This window comes from Dreissena polymorpha, chromosome 6, assembly GCF_020536995.1.
Source record: "Dreissena polymorpha isolate Duluth1 chromosome 6, UMN_Dpol_1.0, whole genome shotgun sequence".
NCBI lineage: Eukaryota > Metazoa > Mollusca > Bivalvia > Myida > Dreissenidae > Dreissena > Dreissena polymorpha.
The window spans coordinates 35,904,800-35,917,146 of NC_068360.1; the positions used below are offsets into that span (position 1 = coordinate 35,904,800).

General features: G+C 37.2%; 1 protein-coding gene across 2 annotated transcripts in view; it reads right to left on the reverse strand.

Annotated features, from left to right (window-relative positions):
* Positions 1 to 12,347, reverse strand: part of LOC127833548 (TPR and ankyrin repeat-containing protein 1-like) — a 139,827-nt gene that overhangs the window by 18,365 nt on the left and 109,115 nt on the right. Inside the window, exons 42-45 of one of the 2 annotated variants that reach the window (XM_052358855.1) lie at positions 9,877 to 9,976; positions 3,742 to 3,963; positions 3,189 to 3,355; positions 2,340 to 2,498 (exon numbers count right to left, since the gene is read on the reverse strand). In XM_052358855.1, coding sequence (XP_052214815.1) covers positions 2,340 to 2,498; positions 3,189 to 3,355; positions 3,742 to 3,963; positions 9,877 to 9,976 — 648 coding nt within the window. Of the gene's footprint in view, positions 1 to 2,339; positions 2,499 to 3,188; positions 3,356 to 3,741; positions 3,964 to 5,781; positions 6,708 to 9,876; positions 9,977 to 12,347 lie in introns of those variants that run through there. The other variant, XM_052358856.1, reaches the window with a different exon arrangement.

The window sequence follows — 12,347 nt, forward strand, 5'->3', positions numbered from 1 at the left end:
AGCCAGGGGTATACAAGTAGGTAAGGTAGAAGATACCCATGGGGCTTCATAAAATGGCCGGTGAAGTCATCGGGTAGTCACTAGGTAACCGGAGATCGATCCGGAACGGTCAATGACCGAAGACCGGTGTTCGGACCGGACCGATCAATGATCGGTGACCGGTGCCCGGTGAACGAACCGATCATAATATTACCGGTGACATTACCGGGTAAAGATCGATGTAATGCGGAAGTCATATGGTCTGACGTCGAACCAACGTCTAGCCAGAAGTAAGCGTAAGTGTTTCTTAAGGATCAACGCCGATAACTGCTAGGAAAACTGTATTGATGATGGCTCGTTGAAGCAGAGGACTAGTACAGCGATGACTAGTCATGGCTGGAGGAATATTAGTATATGGCTGGTGACGTCACCGGGTAATACCCGTAGACCGGTGATCGGTTCTTTGCACCGGAGCCCGGTGAATGAACCGGACATATAATGACCGGTGACGTCGCCGCGTAATGACCGAAGTATGGCGAGAGCCATTTTGTCTGACGTTGACTGATTTATGGCCTAAGACACGTGGTCAACATCACCGGGCAAAGACCGATGTATGGCGGGAGCCATATGGTATGACGTCGATCGACGTATCACCAAAGTATAATTGTCGATGTCTTTCACGTTACCCCTGGAACAAATGCTTCTGTACGATTGTGGCTCTGGACGTTGCATAGTCTTCAGACCAACCTTCGAAGAACGAACATTGTATCTTACGTGCATCCGGTACATGAACGGCAAGAACTTGGGAATCCCACTTTGCCTTTCCATGTCCGCACGAGCCACGAGTTTGAAGCATAAAAGCCAAAACAACCGAAACGAAAACACAGAAATAATACGGAAAACAATAGCTAAGAAATTAAACTTATCCAATCAATTACCAAAAGAAAACACAACAAATCAATGGAAAATTAATTCGATTTTCCAATTCGACCAAAAAGACAAATGCCAATCTTTCTTTTGGCAATACCCTGTGACCGGTGACCGGTGCTCGAACCGGTCAATGACCAGTGACCGGTGCCCGGACCGGTCAATGAACGGTGACCGATGAACGGACCGGTTATAAATGACCGGTGACGTTACCGGGAAAAGACCAAAGTATGACGGGAGTCATATGGTCTGACGTCGACCGACGCATGGCCAAAGCCATTTGGCCGACGTCACCGGGCAAAGACCAATGTATGGCGGGAGCCATATGGTCTGACGTCAACCGACGTATTGGCCAAAGCCACGTTGTCGACGTCTTGCCAGGTACCGTGCAAAGACCGAAGTATGGCGGAGGCCATATGGTCTGACGTCGACCGATGCATGGCCAAGGCCACGTGGTCAACGTCTTGCACGGTGTACGGTGGCGAAGGTCCCATACAAAAAAGTTTAATACAATAACCCGAAATAAACTCGATAATAAGTTGTTAAACAAATACTAAAATTTTCTAATAAACGGCAATGATTAACATTCTCCCAGTTTATTATTGTAAACGAGAACGTCACGTGTACGCTTGAATACATTCTGCCCATAGGGCATAAATTAAACTCGAAATAATACAACAAACGAAACGAAAATCCAGAAATCATATAGATAAACAATAGATAAACAAGTTATAATACTGATCCAAATTATAACCCACGAGAACACTGTTAACCAATCGAAAAATAAATTCGATTTTACAACCAACAAAATTGAGTTGTTTACATTTGCCCTCTTAAAAGAATATTGAATTGTGGGATTTCTCTTGGTAGGGTGTCGTCTGCATAGGTAATATTATACTATGTTCCGAAATATTCTACTTTGAGTACATAGGTGGTGGCTCCCGGCTTTATCCAGAAATCTTTCAAGATAAACAAGACTATTACCAAGCAATATATTCCCCTTACTGGCTCCACCATTGTCATAAAAAATTATTTGTTGCCATACCAACCCAAATTTTTGACGTAGGAACAAAATGAAATGACGTGCATAATATCCATATTGCCATCTATCCATGTTTCAAGTTTCGTGAACAAATATTAACAACTTTAAAAGTTATCGCAAGATCCAGAAAAGTGTGACGGACTCACGGACACACAGAGCGCAAATCATATTAAGTCCCCTCCGGTAAAAACGGTAGGGGAAAATAAACCCACCTTGGAAGGTAATAGCTAGGAGATAGCAGGTAACGTATTTACTCTATTAAAATAGTGAAGCTTTCCAGAGCGGCTGAGCCTATCGCACAACTTTTATTCCCATCTTTTCTGTAAAAGTCAACGCACACATTAAACGATGTTTCCTCTAAAGCTAACAAAAAATTACTGATGAACCATACCTGCCCAAGTTTTTCAAAGAGTTCAGCTGCGAGGTCTCGTTCTTTCGCATTCTGTAAGCACAGCGCAGCCTTTGAAGGTTTGTTACACTCCAGGTACAGCTCAGCCGCATGTAAAAACTCATCTCGCATCTGATGAGGCTTATCTTTAAGTCTTGATGCCTAAGGAAACATAGTTTACCCTTTCAAGTAAAAACAAGTAGGCAGTTTGAGAATCCTGGCTTAACATTGAAGATATCTGGCAGTTTATTGAGTTTACTAATAAAACATTTTTAAGACACGCCACGTCTTCTAATTGATTTCTAATTCACATATTTTTATCAATGACTCACACCTGCTTTTCTTGAATCAGCTGTAAAAGGAGACTGACTGTACAAATACGTTCATCCCAAACCCAAAACTTTGAATGTCGCGTGGCAGTTATTTTATCTCACAAACCCAGACCAACAGATCTTGAAAGAAATTAAACTGATGTTTAAAAATCACTTATTGAAACATGCGCTTACAAATAAAAACATGGCATGTTTAAGGGCACAATGAACAAGAAAAAAATATCAGTTATTCTAATATCCGAGCATATTACATAATAATATGGGAGCAGCATGCATATTGGGGACGGTTTAATTCAAACACAGAACCTTGAATTTTATTGAGCCGCAATAATTCGGTACCTGTGGAAAAAATAAGCCAATTTTACGGGGCTGAATACTGCGTTAAGTGTAAATTGGTTTCTTATGATCAATGATAAGCATATTAAATTTAAGTCGGTTAAACATGCACTCGTATGTCAAAAGCAGACTAAAAACCTGATCATTATCCTTTCAGTATATACAATATGTACGAATGGTTTACCAGCAGTGCCTGTCCATGAGCAAGAGCCACCTTTTCTCTCTCATGGTCTCCCCCCATTCCGAAGCACTTGGCTGCCACTGTGTACAGAGAGTGGCGCATAAAGTCATCGCCTCGTCGCAGCCAATCTGCAGGACTTGATTTCTCAGCAAAAACCGTTTCTGACAGACCTGATTTAAACAGTCAATCCATTATAAATTCCTTATTTTAAGTAAGAACTATGTAGCATATGTTTTTCACTCATTTAGCAAATACATGAAATAAAGGTATTATCTGTAAAAAAAACTATGGCCCACATATCATCGCACAACTCGAATTCGTTTGGAGTGCAAACATGGACAAATTCGCCATGCACATATTCTTGTTGTAGGTATTATAATATGATACCAAATACATAAGGAAAGCAAAAAAATGCCTCCTTGATCAGTGGAATATTTAGGCTATAAATGCAGAATAGTAAAGCATGATACGAAACAGAATTCATATGATTTAGTAAATACTTAAAACTGCAAGGAAACCATTGTTTAAAAGATGATTAATATATGCATTATCATACTTGTTTCATTTATTTCTTGTACTTCCAAATGTTTCACCAGTTTGCGTGCCTTGAAATACTCAAACATCGGAGCCTTTTTTTCACGGTCTTCATCAAATATCCAGACATTTACACGAGCCCTGGTCAACGCCGTGTACAAGAGCTTCAACTCTGAATTCAGGACTTTGTGTTGGTTTGCGTCAAATTTCAGTGGTCGAGGACGACTTGACGATTCCAAAATTTCTGAATATATTTGTAGGTAGATAATGCTTATATGGAAACACGAGATGTGTTTGTCAGAAACACAATGACCCCTTCTGCGCCGCTTTGCAGCCAAATATTTGACATAAAACCTTGAAGGATGACCTTGATAGAGCTGTAACGATTCGGTTCGATGCATCGAAAAACCTGTTCAGCACCACCGATTCGATTTCGATACCAATACGGCCAATTTCGATTCGATTCACTGCAATACCGATTAATCCGCATTTTAAACCTTACTTTCCAAATCCGACTTGTCGTTTGTAATACGTCTTGTGATTGGTCAATATATAGCCAATATGGCATCCAATGAATGAATTAATAACATGCTGCGCATTACATCAGCCAGTAAAATGGCTTCTCCAACAACGCTGAAAGACGCACCGTCACAATTAAAATCAATAGTATGGGAACATTTCGGGTTTCGCGAAGGTTGTGATGCGAAAGCAACTTGCAAAACGTGTTTTGTTTACCTAAGATTCCCTAAATCTGATAGCAATACACACAGGAGGCAACATTTACAGAGAAAACACTCGATTGATATTTCCGATGTGAAATCTTCATCTCCCACGACAAGCTCTTTTAACACGTTAGCAAAAAAAAATCAGGGACAACGGGTCAAATGAAACTGACTGATTTCAAATCCAAACTGACAACTGACAGGTCGAATTTGATTACTAAATCTATTGCTGTTTTTTTGGCCCAAGACATGCGTCCCTACAGTAGTGTTCAAAGTTGTGGCTTCAAGAACATGTTAAACGTACTAGCACCAAGGTATTAAGTCCCTAGTCGATCACATATTAGTTAGAAAGTAATGCAAGCACTCTGGAAATCTGTCCAAGATCGGGACAGCATTGCTATCACAGATTCTTGGACATCAAGAGCAACTGAGAATTATTTGGCTGTAACAGCCCACTTTATTTATAAGGACTGGCAGGTAGAAAACTATACCCTTGAAACGAAACAATTTGGTGGTTTAAACACAGCTAAAAACTTGGCCATCGGACTACAAGGGACAGTGACACAGTGGCAGCTTGCGCGTTATGGTAAGGGTCCTGCCATAACGACTGACAATGCAAGTAATATTGTTCGGGCTGTAAAGGAATCTGGCCTTGGTCCGTATATTGGATGTTTTGTGCATACCATAAACTTGGCAACACAACGGGGCTTGAATGTCTCACAAGTAGATAGACTGTTGGGTAGGGTGCGACGTGTAGTTACGTACGTACCACAAAAGCATGTCAGCCGCAAGATGTTTTAAGCTGATGCAGTCGCGATTAGGGAAACTTCAAACTGCTGATTGATGTGCCGACTAGGTGGAACTCAAGCTTTGACATGTGCAGCCGCTATATTGAGCAGAAAACACCTGTATATGCAGCCTTGGTAGAGATGAAGAAAGTTACTGATGTTGCAACCCTATCAAAGAGTGATGTGCAGAACATTAAAAAGAATGTAGAAGTCCTGAGACCCTTGAAGACGGAAACGACAATGAAGTGTAGCCAGAAACATCCGACTGTATCACTCATACATCCGCTAAAAGAAATGCTTCTTGGATATCTCGAGATCTCACCGTCTGATAACTCATTGGCGTCAGATATCAATAAAGCAATCAGCTCTTACCTCAAACCAAGGTGAAGGTTTGCTTAATTTGATTTAATAATCAGAAATAACATATATCATAACGTAAATGCATTACTTCAATTTACTTGGAATTGTTTATAATATCAAATAATCATATTCCTCAAGGGAAACAGTAAATATTGCTAATAAGAAATAAAAATATTTAGTAAATTGAACTCTTTAAAAAATATTTCAATGATATATCTTATTGCATAGATTGGAAAGCAAAAAGGTTGCAATTACTGAAATATATTGACATACTCATACTTTACTTCATAAGGTACTCTGTGGCAAATATCCTGGAGTTCCTTCTGAAGACTTCAGCCCTTGATCCATGGTTTTAGAGCCTACCTTACCTTGACGATGATTCCAGGCACAACGTGTACAGCAGTATTCCGAACATGGCAGGGATTGCTCCAATATGCCAGGCATGTAACTGGCTGAGGCTGTATTAGTATTTCCAGATCTAAATAAACTAATTATTAATTTTCTCCGTAAAAAGCTAGCGTTTAAGTCCATTGTGAGTTTACCTTGCATATAAAAGTTCCTAATATAGTGTGGATACATGTGGTGTACATGGTATTAACAGGATAACTTTAACGATTTTTCATTTCTTTTTATACAGGATGAGGCACCTGATAAGACGTCTCCCAGTGAGAATTCGGTGTCTACTATACCCACGCGGGAGGAAGAAGAACCCCCTTCGAAACTACAGAAAGAAGTCACCAGTACATCGAATGGTGGTGAACTAGCTGATTTGTTCGGTGACATATTTGTTGCTTGGGCAGAGCCACCGAAAACATCCATTGATATGATGAGAGCTGAAATGGTGTCCTACAAGGAAGAAGATTTTCTCCCTTTGAACTCTGAAGACGGTTGTGAGGTCAGTGATTCTCTGAGTTGGTGGAAGGCGAGGGAGGACAAGTATCCTTTGCTGTCCAAACATGCAAAGAGGCTACTTGGCATACCCGCAACAAGTGTTGCAAGTGAACGGGTATTCTCCACTGCAGGTTATGTGTTTACGGCACAGCGGGCATGCCTATCAGATGATAAATCAACATGCTCGTTTCTCTCAAGCGAAACATCATCATTCCGGATGACCTATTCTAAAGTCAGAAACGATAGAAATTGAACAAGCCGTGAGACTGACAGTGTTAACAAATGATTTGTTTATGCTTACAACATACATGTATTTGTATATGTTAATGTTGAAGTTGTTTTGTCTACAACATTAGCTCTGTTCATTTTCAAGTCGATTTTGAAAGCCAAGTTACCTAAATACCTTTGCTGATGTTTTCTCTTTTTGTCATACAGAAAGTCTCTGCCATGTCACAGTATCTTGTTTTGATCTCTTCGTGCTTATAAAGATGTTTGTTGGATTTCTTATATTCTAGTCAAAGTTGTTTGCTTGGACTTATAGGAAATCCAGTCAGTTCGTGTGCAATAAATAATGATGTGATTTGTATCACCTACATTTTGATTACAAAAAGGTACTGTTACTAAATTATACCCATGTGATGGTTTGATCTCTTTCAGAGCTCCAGATAAGGTTTTGTGAAATTCTTAAATTACTACCAGATTTTCAAAAAGAATTCTTAACTCTAATATTTTATTTTTAACGTTACTACTAAGTTTTGGAAAATAATTCTTTTTTTTCTAAATGACCTAAAAATAAATAATAATGGTTATTTTCATGCAAAAAAAATCAAAATAAACATACTAGCAACTTTATTTATACGAGTTCAACAGTGTCTTTTCAGTATTTTACAATTTTATTTTTCCAATACCTTCATATGCCCAAACTGTGCTTAGATTGCATGCCTTAGATGAATTTTTACATATTTCACATTTAAAACGGGTCTCCCCTTCAATCTTTTCAACGATTAGCCACGGAACTTGTCCCTTCCACTCGTTCAATGTTTTTTTTTGTGTTTAAGTTTGGACCCGTCGTTTCGCGTTTTTGTTTAGCTTTTCCGACTTTGTCGGCAATTGAACATACAACATCGTATAAGATCTTTTCTATAATGTCTTTCTAATGTCTAATGTTTAATAGCACAAAATAACAATTTTAAACTCTGATGTATTACTTTGAAATGATTCCAAGACAATAATCATCCATTTAATCGATACAAATAGAACATCGTCGAATTTAGGTGTCGTCGAATTTGGGTTACGGTAGGATATACGCCGCTTTTATTGGAAAAAATGCGCTTTGTTAAACAAATCCGATAAACATTCTATATAAGCACCTCAAAGAGCTTTAATACGCGAAAACAACTCAATTAAAATCGATACGAACCGATGTTAAAATAATATTCGTAACTTGATTTTGTAATTCTTAATGGGTCGACAAGATTTTAAAATAAATACGTAACGGACTAGAAAATAATTCGTAATTACGAAAATACGACCCTTATCTGGAGCTCTGTCTTTTATTCCTCAATACATTTGGATTGTTTACTTAACTGTGTGCATTCTGTTAAGAAGTCAACTGGAAGTTGTTTATATAATTACATTTTTTTCTGTTAAACACATGTCATAAATTGTGCATTTTATCTTATTTAAGAATAACTCGACATGAAGTTGTGTTCAATAAAGTTGTTACGTATAAAACAATGTTGCGTTTTTAAATTTTATTTCAAATATTAAACACTTTACCTGTTCAACATAATAAGCTAATAACAGATACCAAACATATTAATTCATGTCCTGGACAAACCAAACATGAAATAATTCACAAAATAAGCAGCAAATAGTTTAATTTGAATCGAATCGAAAACAACCGAATCGGACCATTTGGTATCGAAATCGAATCGAATGATGGGTAAATCGTTACAGCTCTAGACCTTGACCTTTCACCACGCAAAATGTGCAGCTCCATGAGATACACATTTATGCCAAATATCAAGTTGCTTTCTTTAATAATGCAAAAGTTATGACCAATGTTAAAGTTTTTGGACAGAAGGACGGACAGACTGACTGACAGACAGACAGATGGACGGACTGACGGACAGTTCAAAAACTCTATGCCACCCTTCGGGGGCTTAAAACATGTGCGAATGAAAATTGCTGAATATGTGAGCGCACGCACTAAGTGGATCATATTTACAATACTAGAACAAGATTAAATATGGACAAAATGAGTCAAAGAAATCATCATGGCCTTTTATATAAAAGTTGGTAATTATACGCACATTCTATTTCTGTAACATAATTAAAACTAAGAATCTATCTTTGACCCGATATGAACAAATGTTGATTACCGACAAGACAAAATTGAGAAAAATATTCTGACTAAGGTTCACTAAGAGTGCTCAACAGCTTTTATTTTAATTCTACGTAGTTAATGACGTATATATCATACTTTACAGGATTGCAAACTCAGCAAGTATATTATTGGGAACACTATTTCACCAACATAGGGCAAGACATGTAAACGATGCTTCTATTTTACAAAGTTATATATATTGTTTTGGTGTAAATGAATAAAATTGTTAATTCGTATCTCATATCACTTGGAAAATAATAAAATAGTCGCAGCTTGTTTCTTTAGACCCAGAATGTTGCAACAAAAATGGCGGGGACTTATCTTGTTAAAAGAAATTCCGGATATTCGAATAAATTGTTTTTAAAAACTTTTGAAATAAAATGCACGTGCTTAAACACGCGATCAAGCAAACATAGTGATACAAACAAATCATGTCTAAATTAATCAGAACAGTTCATTAACATGTAAACATTAAACTAATTTAGCAGCTGTATTACGTTTCTTAACATAATATTTTATCATTATTTGTTTACTCTATGTTTAGGAATGAAGTCACTATTATTTCAATATTCGTGTCAGGTTGACATCGCAAAACACCGATGTGTATGTTTTCATCAGAATTAAATAGTTTTAAACAGCTAGAATTTATATCATTTTGTAGTAGTATCAAAATAATGTATGAAGTTTTGCTTTTTCTGTAATTTCGTTTTTGTCATACTACTGCTTGTAATCAAACCACACGGGCTAGCACCCTAATTATTTAATTTATTTGCCTCTGAACTCCAAACAAAAACAATGAGCCGAAAGTCATTTCTAAAGCATTTTGTAAATTAAAGGCAAATTATAACAACTTAAAACCTATTGACAAGATTTAGCTGCTATTTGATCTAACTACCTTATATAAAAGACATAGTACGATCGAATACTCTTAGTAAGCTACAAGAAATGTGACGTCATATTATGAATGAAAGAAGATCTCAAACGCTTATATAAGATAAAAATCACACCTTGGTCTATGGTGATAAGGTTGCCACTAGAAATAATCGCCGACTCGTTTTGCACTAGACGATCCAAGAAATCTGTGACAACACGCCATTCCTTTGAAGCCTGGAAAAAATATAACAGATATCAAATTATATACAAAACACAAAAGATCTGACAAATTTTCTGTACTGATTATTACTACTAAATAAAATAATTTTAATATATTATATACAAACAAAAAGAGCCTTTTTAGTATGTTTTAAAGTAAAATCATACTAACTCATGTTTAGAGTTATCTACATTCACACTTTTCACTAAACATGAATAATACCCAGCAAACATTATTAATGGGCCCCATATGGGCTGAATCAGGGCAGGTCCATACGGATTTGAAAATACAGTACCCATATGGGACCCAATGTAAACAACTCCATATGTATGCGCCAATGAGGAACCCATTTTAGCCCAATATGTAATTTTTTTATAAACAAAACCCCAAAGCACACGTGTATAACTTTAAATGTCCAATAGAACTACCAAAATGCATCTGTGTGTGCCCATATGGTGTCCATTTAGGACCCATATTACACGTTCATTACAGAAAAGGACGTAATTAAGCATGTGTTTAATGAAACATGAATAGTCTTTTTTTAATAATTAGCTTTTTCTGGTGTCTCGATTGTATTAAAAGATGTATTATTTCGAAATAACACATGCTCTGTTGTGGCCAATCTTGTGTCGAGTCATTAGCCCAGTTGAAACAACGCCTTTCATTGTTGGTCTTTTCTCTGATAACCAGGGAATGTGCATATATATCTTCAATTTTTAAGAGAGGAACTTCTATGTTTCGTTATTGAGGTAGAAAATAACAAAAGCGGATGAAACGTCAGATTTTCAGTCAAATGAAAAAAAGTTCCATCAAAAACAAAAACATGTAAGATATGTTTCACTACTCGCTTAACCAATACACCACTTTTTATTACAGAAGGCGTACACAAATAGATGATATGCTACTGAATTTCCGGCTTAATTAGTTTTATCACACATGTCAATTCGCATTTTAATTTTGATCTTTCTCACTTAAATTTTCATTTTTTTAAGGCGTAGAATAAGGATCTATATGAGCGAGTTCAATGTTTCTATCTTCAAAGCTTTTTGTATGACAGTGCAATGATGACCACGTGATAATGTGACAGTTTGACAAATACTTTTTTTTATAAAACAATAGATCTTTAGCAAGTACAGCTTTCATTGTAGTGCGCGACGTAGTCTAGCTGAATCGGAAAGCAGCTGTGAAGAAAACCAATGGAAAGGCGACTGCCATCACCACCACTGGCACTGCAAACAACACCACCTGCACTGCCGACGCCTCTCCCTTTACTCCTCACATCACCCACACTGCCAGCGTCACCGCCTGCGTTCCTCACATCCCGACCTTCACTTTGAAGGCCACCAGCAGCCACGATGGTAAGTAAGCCAGTCTTAAACGCTGCCTTCGACAGTAGGAAGGTAAGGGAGCTGAACAATTAAGAAATTTAACATAGTTGGAGTCGATAAATGAGACGCTGAAAGCCGACAACAGACTTCTAAAACTCCTAATGACCCGAGGCATAGTTTGGGTAGAGACAGCTGTGCTCAATGAGCTTCCAGAGGGAATCGTTTTCCACTTGAAGACTCTGGGTGACTTGAAGGCACTGGAGAACAGTCTGGAGGATGAAACAGACACTTGCTCTGTTGTAAGTATATTTGGAAGTGATACATGTATCTTATCATAATATTTTGTGATTTGCCAGGATTTATTTCATGTTTTATCTACATTTATCCATATTGTGTGCATCCCTGATTTAATACATATGAAAAAAGTATGTATCACTGAAATGAGAATATGCATGATTGAAATGTACAAAACATGGTTAAATTATACATAAACTCATGTACACATGTACTTCAAAATTCTGGCTTCACTTCTTTAAATTGAAAATATTGTCATTAAACTTTGATTTTTGTAGGTGAAATGTATAGCTGACCTTGGTAGCCGAGATGTTCATGACACTGTTGGCCGTACCATGAGAACCTTGATTGACAAAAGCCTAGCAAAGCAATACAATTTTAAGGGCCTGAAGGTGAAAAGAAAGTTTCAGGGCCTAAACATCACAGACATTATTTTTCGTAAGTTTATAGTGATTTTACTTGTTTTAAGAACCAAGTGTAGCTCCAGTGTGCCCTTTAGGTGTTGATGGGTCAAAATTGCAGTAACCGTTGGGTCTTGCATGTTAAAAATGGTATCTTAAAGGTTTTGAATGATTACAATCTATGCAGGTGTTAGATTCCAAGTGATTGGGAAATTTTACAGTGAAATGGCTTTAGTCAGTATTATTTGGCAAGCATTTAACTATTTTAGTGTATGTAGTGCTTATTGGAAAACATATCTTGATTTATGTTGTTGTCTTTGCATGGTAAAATTAAAATATTTAAAAAAAGTATCAGTAGCTTC